The 16,467-nt window shown below is 39.1% G+C and overlaps 1 protein-coding gene across 2 annotated transcripts in view; it reads right to left on the bottom strand.

Annotated features, from left to right (window-relative positions):
* LOC138797362 (solute carrier family 2, facilitated glucose transporter member 9-like) overlaps positions 1 to 15,712 on the bottom strand; it is a 111,240-nt gene extending 95,528 nt beyond the window's left edge. Inside the window, exons 1-5 of one of the 2 annotated variants that reach the window (XM_069977407.1) lie at positions 15,608 to 15,712; positions 9,605 to 9,661; positions 8,277 to 8,375; positions 5,068 to 5,228; positions 2,931 to 3,055 (exon numbers count right to left, since the gene is read on the bottom strand). In XM_069977407.1, coding sequence (XP_069833508.1) covers positions 2,931 to 3,055; positions 5,068 to 5,228; positions 8,277 to 8,375; positions 9,605 to 9,661; positions 15,608 to 15,661 — 496 coding nt within the window. In that variant the 5' untranslated portion in view covers positions 15,662 to 15,712. The remainder of the gene's footprint in view (positions 1 to 2,930; positions 3,056 to 5,067; positions 5,229 to 8,276; positions 8,376 to 9,604; positions 9,662 to 15,607) is intronic. The other variant, XM_069977408.1, reaches the window with a different exon arrangement.
* Between the last annotated feature and the right edge of the window lie 755 nt (positions 15,713 to 16,467).

Below are 16,467 nucleotides of genomic sequence, written 5' to 3' on the forward strand. Positions count from 1 at the left end.
TTTTGTTTATCTAGATTGTATAACATTAGTAGCACACAGGCAAACACGTATCTTAGCATTAGTTGACCTTTCAGGTTCTTTTTCTGCACAGTTGGACAAAAAATTTAATGATTCTTCCTTTCAAACAAAAGAACAGAAGAAGATGTGAAGTGCAGTTTTGGAAGTGAAATAACAATGAGAGGTAATCTGAAGAACAGCGGGAACAGAAGAGATGAATCCTGGTCGGAATATGACTATCTTGATGAAAATATTTTTTTATTTTCGGTGTTTTTGAATTACAGAATTGTTCTAAATTACAACATATAATAGCTGAAAATGAAATTGTCTACCTTCATGCAGACTGTAAAGTTTTATACAAACATTGGAGGATTTAAGTTTCTCTCAGACTGCTTACTGTGGATATTGTTCTGTGACCTTTTGCCTTTTTCTTACAACATTTGTTTTCTCAAGGGGAACTAAGTCTTGACAACACCAAGATTTTACATTGCATCAAAAAATTTAAAGGGACAGAGGATAACGAGCTGATCGCTGGAGCTCTGACCGCCAGGACCCTCACTGATTCCAATGTAACAGGTCAGATCATACCCAAAGTCCAGATTATACCTGGGGTTAAAGTGGCCTAGGCGAAATCATATCCCAGTGTATAAATTAGCCTAAGCCAATTCATACCCCTCAGGCCACATTGTACTCCCAATGACATTAGTAGAATTGAGTAATATACACAAGAATTACTTATTTTTTAAAAAACATTTTATTGCAGATTCAATTTTCTGGTTAATTAAAAAGTACCCCCCAAAAACAAGTGATTACAGTGCAGTGGAGATTTAAACAGTTTCCCTGCTGCCAGCATGATATTGATACATCATGCCGGGCAGGGAAACAATCCAGATCAGGCATATTCACCATCGGTAGGTCCACAAAATATATGGACGTGAATGCAGCCTAAGGCCGGGTTCACACAACGTAAAAACCATGGCGGTATTTCATAACAACGGCCATATTTGAGCAAACAACGGCCGTTATTTGTATGAAATACGGCCATGTTTTTACGTAGTGTGAATATAGCCTAAGACTTCAAAATTTTCATGAAGGTGTTGTCCAGTGGAATATTTTTTAAGGGTTAGGCTGTTATAAAAAAAAAAAAATTATAATAAATGTATTTTAAAGAGGACCTGCTTCCGACCCCCTCTTAGATCCCCCTATACTCACGTGATCCCGCCGGGTCCCGCTTCCTGAGACGGTCGGGTCACGGAGATTTCAGCGCCCGAAGCCCGGCGCGCGCGCTGAGAGATGAGTCCGATGCCCAAAGAGAATGACGGAGCATCGGACTCCCCATTCATTCTCTATGGGCGTCTGACTCTGCTGTCAGCGCGCATGCCGGCCTTCGGGCGCTGAAATCTCCGGGACCCGACCGACTCAGGAAGCGGGACCCGGCGGGATCACGTGAGTATAGGGGGCTCTAAAGGGGGGTCGGGAGCCTGTCACCCCGGCACGAGGGGTGACAGGTCTCCTTTAACCTCTTATGGTATGTACATCACCCTGGAGCAAAGGGCACTCTTAGGCTATGTTCACACACAGTAAAATAATACCAAAATACAGCTGAAATTTTGCGTTAAAAGAAAATAATGTGTGAACAGATGAACAGTTCATTATTTTGACAGTCCTAATCAGTTATGACCATTATGGAGTGTCCCACTACGTGTTTTTCTCTTCTTCTCTTACACCTTGCTAAAACTTTATCACTCTAGTGTCACAGGTTGAGACAGGTTGGCCGCTGTTTTTTTCTCCAACCACTAGATGTCACTCTCACACAGCACAGCTGCAACTAACACTAGGTCTAGTTACACACACACTTCCCTTTATAGTAACTACTACCCTTTAACTGTTAGTTAGTGCCTGGCTACTGGCCAGGCAGGACATGTATGTAGTTGTTCCTGTCACTAGCTTCCCAACCTTCATGAGTTACTAGACAAGACCCCTAGGGAAACCAGGGACAAGGGAGTCTTCACCCTTGCGTACATCGAGGACAGACTAGCTAAAACAGGACAGACGACTACCTTAGAAAAGGGACAGACAAACTCAAGACTGGCCCTGCAGTAGAGCACAGTGCCAGCAAGCCGCTCTCTACTGACAAGATGTTCAGCTTTGAAGGAAGAACACTACAAGCCAGCTCAACCCAGAGCAGGGACCTGTTACCGGAATAGGCACAGAAGGCGGTTAGGTGAGATAACTGAGACTCATCCATATTTGAGTATGAGGATTTCTTCAAACACTTCTTCAACAGTTCACTATATCCCGGCAGAGTACTGTACCTAGTACATTAGGCAAGGGCATTAATATCCGGTCCCTGACACCTGTTACTGTACCTGAACTCACCTACCTACTTGTTGTATTATTGTATTAATTATTTTTTGCACTAAGTACCTTAGCACTGTTTGCGCTGAGAAACCATTTTCAAGCGACGTTTACAAGTTGCTTAAAGTGGGACTCTGCCATCTCTGCCGCCGCACTTGCACGTATCTTAGTCCAAACCAAGGTACAGTTGCCGTGTGTCCGGATTGGGTGTTACTGCTCCTGGCAACCGTGACAAGAAGCCTCCAAAAAACAAGAACCCACCAGCAGGCCCAACATCAGTTCCAGCAACTCAGGCCACGGCAGCTATTCTATATGGTGTGTGCACTGCTGGACAATTTCACATTTACTTCAATGAAGCAGATTATTGCATTAAAAATACGGCCATATTTTTGCCTCAAAATTACTGTCATATTATTTTATTGTGTGGAAACCTGGTCTAAAAATACATAAACAGATCCCCCATAGGGATTAGTGGGGAATCCAGCCAGCACCAAAATGGAAGTAACAGAAGATCAGACAGCTTGAAAAATGAACAGTTTAGGCATATAAATTAAATGAGAAGAATAATACTATACCTCCATCGACCCCTATTAAAAAGCGACCAAGAATAACCATTTCTGGGACTCCGGCTAAATTCGCTGTTGATATCAGTAAAGCCGCTACAAGTGCAAATAGATTGTTGATGAGCAATGTTTTTTTTCTGCAACAAATAAGGACAATTGTAAAATGGTAATAAATCCTAAAAGCAATTCTGAGGTTTCACCAGTTTCAGTTTGATGTGACAATGTTTTTTCTTGGTACAATATGTCAAGGTTCAGATTTCTTCCTTCAGGAGGAGAATTATGTTTCATTATATTCTTTTGTTTCTATTGGAATAAAAACTCTATACAGTACAGCCCGCTTCTGCTGTTGATTTCACAGGTGCACTGTGTCAGATCACTGTGATAAAATATATGTCATGGTAAAGCATACTTACTAACATTCCAGTACCTGAAATTGGGACATTTAATCCTTGTTCCCATGAACACCCCCTGGAATGCCATCTCCAAAAAAATTTCTGAGGTGTTCTGGGGTGGGTTGGCAAAATTAGGACTATTGGCAAGTATGCTGCAGCACATGAGCACATTAGTTAATGTAAAAGAGGTCCATGCATCTCCATGGTTACAGACTACAAACAAACCCTGTGAAGTCTGATCATGCAATCACACTTCTTTCAATCACTGCTTCTAGGTTTACAGGGAGTGGGGCATAGTTGGAGCAGCAGCAGTCACATTAGGACTTTAGTGCCTGAGGGAGCTGTAAGGCTATGTTCACAATGCCTAAAAGTACGGCCATTGTTGCCATTTCTGCAGCCGCAATTCAGTGAATTGCGGCCGCAGAAAGACCTGTCAGTTCACACTATGAAGCGAGCGACTCCGGCCGTTTGCTTCATTGTGTGCTATGTAAAGTTCGGATGCGGGCGCACGCTTATACGCCCGCATCAGAACACTGCGGCCGGAAAGATCATCCGGCCGGAATGATCTGGGCAGAGACCGGCCGTTTCATGACCCGTCCGGGTCACGGAACGGCTGGTCTCTTTACGTTGTGTGAACATAGCCTTAAAGTGTACCTATCGTTATAACTTTCAAAATCTAAATCAAAAGTAGATATGATATAAAGCAAGTTTGCAATTTACATTTAATGGGGAAGATTTATTAAACTTGGTGTAAAGTGAAACTGGCTCAGTTGCCCCTAGCAACCAATCAGATTCCACCTTTCATTCCTCACAGACTCTTTGGAAAATGAAAGGTGGAATCTGATTGGTTGCTAGGGGCAACTGAGCCAGTTTCACTTTACACCGTGTTTGATAAATCTCCCCCAATATTTCTTTTTTATCATAAAGAACACGGCATTTGCTTTTTTTTTCTCAAAGAGTCAGAAAACAAGTCCTGTGTATCCCAGGCCATCTGAGTGCTCACAGAGAGAAGGCAGTCATGTGATTGATGGACACATTGAGCTGTAACTCTGTACTGGCCGGAATTCCTGTGTTTAGTCTGGGTTTTTCAAGCAGCACAAGTCAGAAAATCTGCCTTCAGGAGACTGGACCTGGATTTCTGGTAAGTTCAACTTTGTTTTACAGCATGATGATAACAACAACAAAAATAATGAATGTATATTGCAAACTTGCTTTATATCACATCTAATGTTGATTTAGATTTTGAAAGTTATAATGACAGGTACACTTTAAGACACCTCTGCCCCATTGGAAAGCACTTGTATTAGAAATGTTATATGACAAAGGGCCCATAGATTTTTTTTACTGGGGCTCAGAAGCTACAAGTTGTATTACAACTTATTTTCTTAATTAAAAAAAAGTTGCATTTAGTGATGAATGTTGCTTGTATTTCTTTTTGAAACTTACTTATTATTGGACTCATTATATTGACACTCACTCATAAAGTTTCTCATTATAAAGAGATGTACTAAGGTGCCCCTATCCTTCCAATATATATAGAGTGAAATGGCAGCAACAACCATGGCTACATTCCAGGGGACATAGGCAGAGGACAAGAATCTCCGTTCAAATCCCCACCATTCAGATATGTATTACTTGTCATGTATTCAGGAGCCTTATGTTAAATAATTTACCTATGGTGCTTATATACTACAAGATGGGTCAAGTTCTCTGTATATTTCATATAATAGGTATACCACTAAAAGCAAATTACGTACCTTCCTATGCTATTCACCATTGGTATCACAATCAGAGCCCCTACCAGACCTCCAATAGCAAATATTGATACAGTAACGGACCACATTATGGAGATTGTGTTGCTGCTTACAGTGTAGTTGTATCTTGTAGACCAGCTCTCATTATATAGTTGCCTTATGTACTGTAAATGAAAAAAAGTATATATATATATATATATATATATCATAAAGGATTCATTTAAGAAAAAGTAATTTTTGAGATATTCGGCTACAGCGCGGTCTCATAAAACTTCTCATCCTTCACAAGTAGAGTATGAACAAATACCATATAAATGTACACATCATCGTAATTTATCCATAGAATTTACTCTTCTACTCTACTAAGTTATATGTACAGTACCTTATTCCAAAGTACAATGACATAGTAAATATTATGTGTATTACTATAGTACAAAATTCCTAACTTGTGCTTCTTATTAACAAGTAATGGCAGTATCAATCACATTATAACACAGCTTGCATGAACATGTGTACACAGTAACTGAAGGTTTTAGACACAGCACACAGAAGCTTTGCAGATATCCCAATATACTACATGACATGTACTCAATGTACCAGAGAAAACCTTCTAGAACCAATATATATTGAATATGATAATAGGTAAGTGACTGGCTGATTAAAACAGATGGTGGTAATCAGTAGTACATACAGTACTGAGATTGGGTAACTGTTACTAGTGAGGTAGCGCAGGGTTCAGTGTTGAGTCCACTCCTTTTCAATATTTATTAATGGCCTTGTAAAGGGGTCATAGTGTAAAATTTAAATATTTGCAGATGATACTAAACTGAGTAAAGTGATCACCACAGAAGAGGATAATATAATATTACAGAGGGATTTAGGGAAGCTGGAGGCTTGGGCAGATGAATGGCAAATGAAGTTTAATGTAGATAGGTGTAAAGTTATGCACTTGGGCTGTAGAGACAAAGTGGCATATTTATCAACCCCTGTGCAGAGGAACAGGGCAGAAGTTGGCTATTGAAACAGATCAATTTCCAGCTTTTATGCCTTTTTAAAAATGAGTGCAGCAATGTGATGGGCAGAAAAGAGATTATATTGATCATTTTATGCCTAGGCCTGCACATCTAGGTGATGTCCTCTATGTCTAGAAGAAAGAAGTTTTTACCAGCATCACAGAGATTCTTTACTGTAAAGAAAAGTGCTGCAAAATGCATAAAAAACGCCATGAATAAACGAAGCCTTAGAAATTTGTGAAAAATTGCTCTCACTGTTATTTGCTTGTATCAAAGACCCTTAGGCTGCATTCACACGATCTGCACTCTCTCCGTGAAGCACAGAATGTGGAACCCCTGTCCTGGAGTGTTTCCCCTCCCGGGAGCGGGGAAACTGTTTGAATCTGCTGCGTGGCTCTGTCATTACAGTTCCGCTGAGATTCAAACAGTTTCCCCATTCCCCAGCAGGGAAACACTTCAGGACAGGGATTCCACATCCATGTAGCCCATGCTTCACGAGAACACGGAACATGTCAATCCAGCCTTAGCAGTGGATGTATAGCTCTATTCAGACTGATAGGCTGCTTCTTCTTGCTGCTTTTTTTTGATCGTCTAGCTGCATCACGTTGCCAGACAGCATCTATGTAAGTGGTGTTTTGATTTATCGGGTCGGTCAGTAATCATCCCAAGGTGTGGCTAGTAAAATTCAACCCAATTGCCAATTGAATTTGGTTAATTGGTTGATTGTGTAACTAAGAGGTAGAGATGAGAAAAAATACAGAAAGTTTGTATTCGTGAAACCCTGAATCCTCAGCATTTGACTCCTGACCCTAGGGCTGTCTGGAAAACATGAATAAAGTCATCTGTGTTTTCTAGGAAGTCCTAGGGCTACATCTATCTTCTTCAGTGACCAGGAATCAAATGCAAAAGATACAGGGTTTTGCAAATCTGAACTTACTGTAGTTTCATCCCTGTTTACTAAAGGAGCAATAACTTTTTTGTAATAAGTTCCATTTGGAGAATATGGCTGATGTGTTTAACTTATACCTTTGATTTATATATTCCAGAGCTGCAAAATATCCCCAAAGCAAAAGGGTTAAACTGTTTTTCAAGAAATATTAATTCCTAGAACACGCAACATCAGAATAAAGAGTGGCAGAAACATCAAACACTGGTTAAAAAAAGGTTATTACCTTGTTCTAAAAGCACATGGATTATGAGAGTAGAATAGTCTGGTGACGCAAACATCCAAAATGAGGTTGTTTAAAAAAACAAAGCTTTTTTTTTTTAAATATATGAGGAGTTTTATTGGAAATGATCCTAGAGTGCTCTGAGTCATCCATCTAGGAGCTATATCACAATGGTCTACTCCGCACATTATTGATCCTCCGATATACAGTAAAATGTTTGAAATAACATAAAGGGAGTATGAGAGCCGCTCTTTTCATGGCTACAATTACATTACATGTTGTAAAATGTCTGTTTTGTTTTTATATTTAGCACAAAATATCTTTTTTGTTCAGAAAAAAAAGCAGATGCAGCAATGAAGGATCCATGGGGTAGATTTATGTACTGTTTTATTATATGTCTATTTTATGCATATATAAGGAAACTGAATCTTCACATATTTGTAGATGGAGCAGGATTCAAATTGAATTAAAATTTATCTATCTATCTATCTATCTATCTATCTATCTCCTATATATCTATCTCCTATCTATCTATCTATCTATCTATCTATCTATCTATCTATCTATCTATCTATCTATCTCCTATCTATCTATCTATCTATCTATCTCCTATCTATCTATCTATCTATCTATCTATCTCCTATCTATCTACAGTATCTATCTATCTATCTATCTATCTATCTATCTATCTATCTATCTATCTATCTATCTATCTATCTCCTATCTATCTATCTCCTATCTATCTATCTATCTATCTATCTCCTATCTATCTATCTATCTATCTATCTATCTATCTATCTATCTATCTATCTATCCATACTGTTCAAAACGCACGGCACTCAGAAGTGCATTCTCCACTCAAAGAATTGACATGTCAATTCTTTAAGCAGAGAGCCACAGGGAGACTTTACAACAAGAGCTGAGCTGACTTAAGCTACCAATAAACATAAATAGAGCCTTATTCTTTATCTCCCATCTATAATATTTAGCCATGTTATCATAGCTGCTGTATAAAATCCTGAGTACTTACTGATGCAGGTGCATTCACCACAGATAGATTATAACCATACAGGAAGGATGACCCCAAAGCACCAACAAGAGCCGCCATTATCAGCTTCCATGTGAACTCCTAGATAGAAATAGAAATGTTTAAAAATAAAATAAAAAAAACACCATAATTTTAAACCTTAAAGGGTGTTTCCTGGCAGGGAGTGTCTTGGGGTGCTGTGCCTAGTACCCATCGCTCTTCACCTGGTTCCTGTGACATTTTGTTTGTGCAGGAATGTTTGCCCAGCCCAGAGATTTAGTGCAGTGCTTCTTAACTCCAGTCCTCATGGACCACCATCAGGTCTTGTTTTGAGGATTTTTTTTAGTATTTCACAGGTACTACAGTGTACAGGTATGATCACAGGTGTTCTTTGTATGAGATATCCTCAAAACATGACCTGCTGGTGGGGCCATGAGGACTGGAATTGAGAAGCACTGATCTATCGAAATTGTATTATATCTGTGATGAGTGGGTGGTGTCACCTTGTGGAGATGTTGAGAGTCTTATAGGCCAAGCAATTCTCCCTTTGAACAGGCTATGCAAAATAGCTCTCCTCCAGAAGGAACAAAGTTGTTTTTTAGTGGCAGCTACTTCTGTATGTCAGTCTGGACCCTTAATAGAACCTTGACACATGACAAGGGATCATCAGCCAAACCAGAACCTCCTCCAAAAGGAGGAGACTCCATTTTTAGATAGTTGATTTGGTGTACAGAGTGAAGTTTCTTCCTTCTGCAGGAGAGCTACTTTGTATATCACTGAAGATAAACTACCCTGAGGTAGTGACGGCCACTATTGTTGTCCATACTACTGATACCGCATGTACGTCAGTGTTCCTGTAGCTGTCCAGTGTCCAACCATTGTGAAGCTACATCACCTAGGCACTTGAGCATAATTTGCATATTAACAAAAAGGTTTATCTTAGTGCTGAAATGGACTATGGAGATGGAAAAAGGTATGGCTGGAACCATGATGACTAGATTTATTTAGTTTTCCTGCTAACAGGCTCACTTTAAGTATGATTAGGGATGACCTATTAGTTTCCGGATCCATTTTTGAAGGGGTACAGATTTGTAAATTACTTCTATTTTAAAATTACAAGTCTTCCAGTACATATCAGCTGCTGTATGTCCTGCATGAAGTCATGTATTTTTTTCCCTCTGACACAGTGCTTTCTGCTGCTGCCTCTGTACCTGACAGGAACTGTTCAGAGCAGAAGTTTTCTATTGGGATCTGCTATCAATTACAATTAATAGGGAAGTTAGGGTAGGTGTGTTTTTCCCCCCCTATAAATTATCAATGTGATCACTTACTTTTTTCTCTTCTACTTCCATATTTATGGGTTTGTCCATTATTCCATTTTCTTTGCCCTGTTGAAATGAACAATGGTTTAGTATTATACCTGCAATTATAACAGTATTATATACACAACCCCAATTGAGATAACGTTGGGACACTGTGTAACGTGTAAATAAAAATAAATGTACCTTTAAAACACAATGCAGTGATTTGCAAATGTCATAGACAATAGAACAGAGACCAAAGGCACTATCAATGCTGAACGTTATATATTTCTATATCTAGATAATGTCTCAGGGAAGGCCATGAGTGTTACCAAAGTTGTGTGGACAACTAAATTACTAAAATTACAGACAAATCCAGGGAAGCCCCTACATTATATTTACTGCCCAGGGCCTCTGTTATGCTTCAATGCTGTCCTGACTCTGCGATTTCTCCCTGCAGCCTGTAGCAATCAAGCGCAGAAAACATTGAACAATGTAGTACATAGGTACTGTATTGATCTCTATGAGAAGTCATGGTATTTCTCATAGAAGTCCCTTTGGGGGCCACAACAAATATGTATAAAAAATTTTAAATATAAATAATCCCATCCCACAACAAAAATGTTTCCTATTTGTTAAATAAAAAATAAAAAAACACATTATTTGGCATGCATATATATATATATATATATATATATATATATATATATATATATAAAACTTTTTTTTTTTTTTTTTTTTATTAAGACCCTGTAGGTGAAAATATGCAAGCGCGATCAAACTCGAAAAGGAGTAAAAAAAATAAAAGTGCAAAAATTAAAATTAGCTTGGTCATTAAGGGGTTAGTGGAACACAATATGGATGCTTTTTATATCTATTTTACAGCAATTTTTCCCCCCTTCATTTTATATTGTGTGAACCCAGCCTGGGATTATACATTTTTTTAATAGGTCATAATATCCAAACTTTGCAGTGGACTTTCTGGTTAAATTTAATACCTACAATCAAGGCTTTGGATGAGACATAAACCACCTTCACATGCAGTTTTATGGCAAATCAATTCAGCTTCCAGTCTGATGGTTAACAGTCATGCAGTTTTACAGGTTTACTTACAAAGCTCCAATCAATTAAAAACAGTCGATTTAGGGTGAAACCACATGTCAGGGTACTTTACAGCTGCACACCTGCTCACCCTGACTGTGTTAAGTCACCTAATCAATCAAGGAAGTATTAAAGGGGTTATGCAGCGAAAAACTTTTTCTTTCAAATCAACTGGTTTCAGAAAGTTATATAGATTTGTAATTTACTTCTATTTAAAAATCTCAGTCCTTCCAGTACTCATCAGCTGCTGTATGTCCTGCAGGAAATGTCTTCTTTTCAGTCTGATACAGTGCTCTCTGCTTACATCTCTGTCCGAAACAGGAACTGTCCAGACCAGCAGCAAATTCCCATAGAAAACCCTTCCTGCTCTGGACAGTTCACGTCTCAGACAGAGATGTCAGCAGAGAGCACTGTGTCAGACAGAAAAGAACCCACCACTTCCTGCAGATTTTTAAATTGTCACTCTCATTATAACTTTCAAAATCGAAATCAACGGTAGATGGTATATAAAGCAAGTTTACAATATACATTCATTTTTTTTATCATGGAAAACATGGCACTTCCTGTTTTCGGACTCTTTTTTTTCTCAAGAAACAGTAAACAGTCAGAAAACAGGAAGTCCTGTGTGTCCCAGGTCATCTGAGCGCTCACAGAGAGAAGGCAGTCATGTGATTGATGAGCACATTGAGCCGTGACTCTCTGTACTGCTCGGAATTCCTGTGTTTAGTCTGTATTTTTCAACCGGCACAAATAAGAAAATCTGCCATTAGGAGACTGGACCTGGATTTATGGTAAGTACAGCTTTGTTTTACAGCATGACAACGACAAAAATAATGAATGTATATTGCAAACTTACTTTATTTCACATGTACTGTTGATTTAGATTTTGAAAGTTATAACAACAGGTACATTTTAAATGGATGTAAATTACAAATCTATATAACTTTCTGACACCAGCTGATTTGAAAGAAAAAGATTTTCGTTGGACAACCCCTTTAAGTTAATACAAGATGAATAAAGGGGACACTTACTTATTATTTATGCCTTTGATGCTGGATACCATTACTTGAATATGTATAATAATAATTTAAAAACTTTTTAGGTTTCCTTAGTTTAATATTAAATGCTGCTTACAAGTCAGAAAATATACAATAATAAGGGACATCATGATGGAGGTAAACACTTTATAATATTGTAATTAAAGTATGTGTCTCCTAGTTTTGACATTTTGAACCTCTGCAATTTCCTTTTTTTTCAATGTCTTTGACCTTAATCTGTCCTTTTCATTCATTTGTGCAACCTTTAAACAAATTACTATTTTATTGCTCCACATTCCATTTAACAGGCTACATACTGATCATTTCTTATGTATGACACGGCTTCTGACTTTCAATTTACGATGCAGATTTTTTGGGAATTTCTTTTTGTAGGTATTTAAGGCTCCTTTTATATTAGTTAATAGAAAAAGTATCTTTCCCATTTGTACTGTGATCTGATCATCTATTTGGTCTAAAAGGGAGCACACATCTCTGAAAATTGATCTGAAAGTAGTCTAAAAATGACAGTTCAATATTTAAGGCGAAAACACCAAATTCCAAAAAACTTCTCTAACTTACCTCCACTAATAACCTATGTGATTTCTAACATATTTCTAAATAAATTAATGTACCAAAAATGACCGTAGAAGATAAATTCTCTCTGTCCACAGGCCACAAGCCTCTCTGCTACATCAAACCCATCAGAATTGGACCCAAAAAGTCTTAAGGCCGGCCAGCACCATTGAATGCAGCAGCAACCTGACGCCAAGCAGTATCAGGTTGTGTGTCATATACAACATCCTGGTACTGGCCAGAATCAAAACTTTTTAGCATTGCCCTGAAGTTAGGAGTAAACAAGGGGAAAAAAAATAATTGGTAGGGGTTACTCTACAGTTTTCGAATTACCAAAAAGGTGATGTAAGGTTTTATATTTGGGAAGTGAAAATAAATGTGACCTTTATGGATACTAGCAAACTGACATGGCAAACTATTTTGCAATGCTAGTTGATAGTAAACTGAAGTGTAGCAAACAGTACCAGGCAGCTGCTGCCAAGTCACATAAGGGATGCATCAAAAGTTACATAGATGAACATGATAACAACGCAGTTTTATCTCCTCACACTTGTCACTACTCAGATTGCACATAGTTCCGTAGTGTGTACGGGTCCTAAGAACTTTCTCTCCTAACAACCTATGCTTGCAGGTAAATGCACACTTTGTGAACTTTGGAGGGCTTTCGCAGCCCAGGGGAACACCCAGTAGGCTTTATAAAACTTCTAGAGCTTATATCTAAGCACTGGAACAACAGACTGAAATAACCGTTTAATATCCTGATTAAGGGTAAGAAGCCCTATTGTACCCTGCAGCTGCTGACCGTTCCACTTTAATGGCAAGTGTTTTATGTCTTTAATTCCCTTTCCCCTGTTTTCCTTAGCCCCATAGTAGCTTCATAGGCCCATAGTAACATATGTAGTCTTCTGCCTTTGTAGTTTCAATCCAGTATATTAAGGTCAATATAGAGACTTGTCTAATGATCTTTGTACACCCAGGACGGTAACTTGTGTATGACAGACATATTACTTATTGATAAGATATTGTCCTTTGGTCCATTCAACCTAACATGAGGAGAATGCACAGTTGTCTTCTGTGTGCTGCAAGGTAATAATACAAACCACGGAGCAGTTTATATCAGATGCTGTGTATGTTTCAGCTGTCAGGGCCCTACCTTTAGGGCCCCAAAAGCTTTGCGGCTCTGCTGCAGGACCATCCAGGGAATTCTAGACATCTGTCCTTGATTCCCGCTTGAGCACACCATTCAGCTGTGTGTGTGCCTTTGAGATGCAGCATCTCTATAACATGCAGAGAGAAGAAAGAAGAGAGAAGAGCGCATGCTAGGAGAGGAGTAGCAATGAGCTGATGTGTGAGGTAAGTTTTTTTTTTATGGGGTCACATGGTGTCATGGGGTCTTTTTCTATACAGGGACTGCAATGTGGGGACTTTTAGTTTACAGAGGTTGCACAGGGGGGGCTATTACTATATAGGTGCTGCACAGATGTACCAAGTAGTATAGCAGGGTTTTACAGAGACGGCTTTTACTATATGGAGGGTGCACATTGGGGGCTATTCCTATACAGAGGCTGCATAGAGGGGGCTATTATTATATAGGTGCTGCACAGACATACCTAGTAATATAGCACAGTTTCACAGAGAGGGCTATTACTATATGGAGGCTGCACAGAGGGGGTTATTACTACACAGAGGCTGCATAGGGAGGGTTATTACTATATAGGTGCTGCGCAGACGTACCTAGTAGTATAGCACAGTTTAACAGAGAGGGCTATTACTATAAGGAGGCTGCACAGAGGGGGTTATTCCTATATAGAGGCGGCATAAAGGGGGCTATTATTATATAGGTGCTGCACAGACGTACCTAGTAGTATAGCAAGGTTTCACAGAGAGGACTATTACTATATGGGGGCTGCACAAAGGGGGCTATTACTATATAGGTGCTGCACAGATGTACCTAGTAGTATAACAGGGTTTTACAGAGAGGGCTATTACTATATTGAGGCTGCACAGAGGGGTTATTCCTATACAGAGGCTGCATAGAGGGGGATATTATTATATAGGTGCTGCACAGACGTACCTAGTTGTATAGCAAGGTTTCACAGAGAGGGCTATTACTATATGGATTCTGCACAGAGGGGGCTATTACTATATAGATGCTGCACAGAGGGGGCTATTACTATATAGATGCTGCACAGAGGGGGCTATTACTATATAGATGCTGCACAGACATATCTAGTAGTATACCAGGGTTTTACAGAGAGGACTAGTTCTATATAGAGGCTGCACAGAAGGGGTTATTCCTATACAGAGGTTGCACAGAGGGAGCACATCACTATATGGGGCTATGTGAAGGGGGCCTAATACTATACAGGAGCTGCACAGAGGTAGGCCTAATACTATATGAAAACACAGACTGGCCTAATACTATATGGGGAGAAAGAGGGCATGAAATACTATTAGGGGGCATGGTAAATTTACACATAGGAACATGGTATATTCTTATATGGGAACACAGTATATTAATTCATAAATGGGGTACAGTATATCATTAATGCATATTTGGGGACATATATAAATTGTATCTGGGGCACAGTGGTTTATTTTCATATTCATTGTGGGTCTAATCAGTCTAGCCCCAGGAAAAAAAAATTGGTAATATAAAAATAATAAATAATATCCCCCTGCCACAGCCCATCCAACAGCTCCTGCAACCACTGCAGACAGTAGTTGGCAGAACAGCAAATCCTTTGTGGTGGACATGTTACTGTAACCAGGAAGCGGTGGTGAGCATACAGTATGTCATGTGGTTAGTGACAATTGTACAGATTACAATGCAATTATAAGTGGCTATGAACATTCTGTATAGATGGAGGAGTGAGACTTTTGAATTATTTACCCGGCTCGGGCCAAGAAACAGTGAATATGTCATAAATGTTCATAATTGGAAGAAATCAGTGGCCGATTAAAAAAAATTCCAGACAGTTTTAGTTTCTGCACAGAAGTAATGCAAATTGAGAAATACATAAAAATAGCAACAACAAAAAAAGTGACTGTGACCTATTATAGGAAACCAGGTTAACGGACTCGCTAATTGCACAATTCATTAGAGGAGAAAGGACACTGTAGCACAATCTCAAAAAGTCATTGATTTTAGTGGATTCATAATCTACCACAACAAAAGACATAGAAAAATTAATACATCCAAAACACAGAAGATTCTCCACCTTATGTGCATTACAATAAGTGGAGTAACCCTACAATAGATACCCTTCTATTCTTATTAAAAGTGACAGCTAGAATCTCTAATAATATACTTTCCACCTACCAGCTGACTGACTCCGTTTTCTTGTTTCATTGTGCAATGTGTCCTCGTGTTCATTGCCAAATGTTATGAAGAAATGTATGAGTGGGACCAAACAGGACTGCGCATTAATCATTAAACATATCTCCATTTATTGGCTACAATTTCACTGAATAATTTTTTATAACTATAAATCATTAACAATAATCAATGTAAAGTAATCTGGTTTATAAGCAATTACAGGCAATTACTTGAAGAACACTTATGTAATGGATTTGGCAAAGTTAACCTCATCTGGACAGTGTTAGCGAGCCCCGTGACTTGGTATACCTCCTTTTTTGTCAGGCTGTCCCCATTGTCACTCATGTGCCAAGTTGCTGGGAGAACCAACAGCTAGAGACTGCGCTGGGCCAGATAAGTATGTGTATGGGGAAGGCGGGGGGGTCATGTGGCCTCTTCTTTGGCTACAAGAGAGACTAGCAGGGCAGGAAGCCAATGGCCAATGGTATTGTCTTTCAGTCAGAGCGCCCCGGCATTTTACTGTGAGCATTCATCATGAACACTCAGTTAAAGGGTCAGGGGCCTGCGGGTACCTGTTAGTGCATGGGCCCCATAGCAGTGGCCTGGTCTGCCTTTATGGTAGCCCTAACACTGCACTTGTACATGAATCAATGCTCACTGCTGTACAGGAGCAGGAGGTCCAGCCATTGACAGAATTGCCTCCTCTTGGTGTATAGTTCTATCACCTGTTTATAATAGTGCTGCATCTTTTTCATTTACCATCTGTGTACAAGTCTAGGAAGGAATATTGTTTCCATAGAGATTTCATAGAATACACTTTTCAGCAGACAGCTTGAGAATATGATAAGACTGAATAAGCTGTG

Source organism: Dendropsophus ebraccatus, chromosome 7 (assembly GCF_027789765.1).
Source record: "Dendropsophus ebraccatus isolate aDenEbr1 chromosome 7, aDenEbr1.pat, whole genome shotgun sequence".
Classification (NCBI taxonomy): domain Eukaryota; kingdom Metazoa; phylum Chordata; class Amphibia; order Anura; family Hylidae; genus Dendropsophus; species Dendropsophus ebraccatus.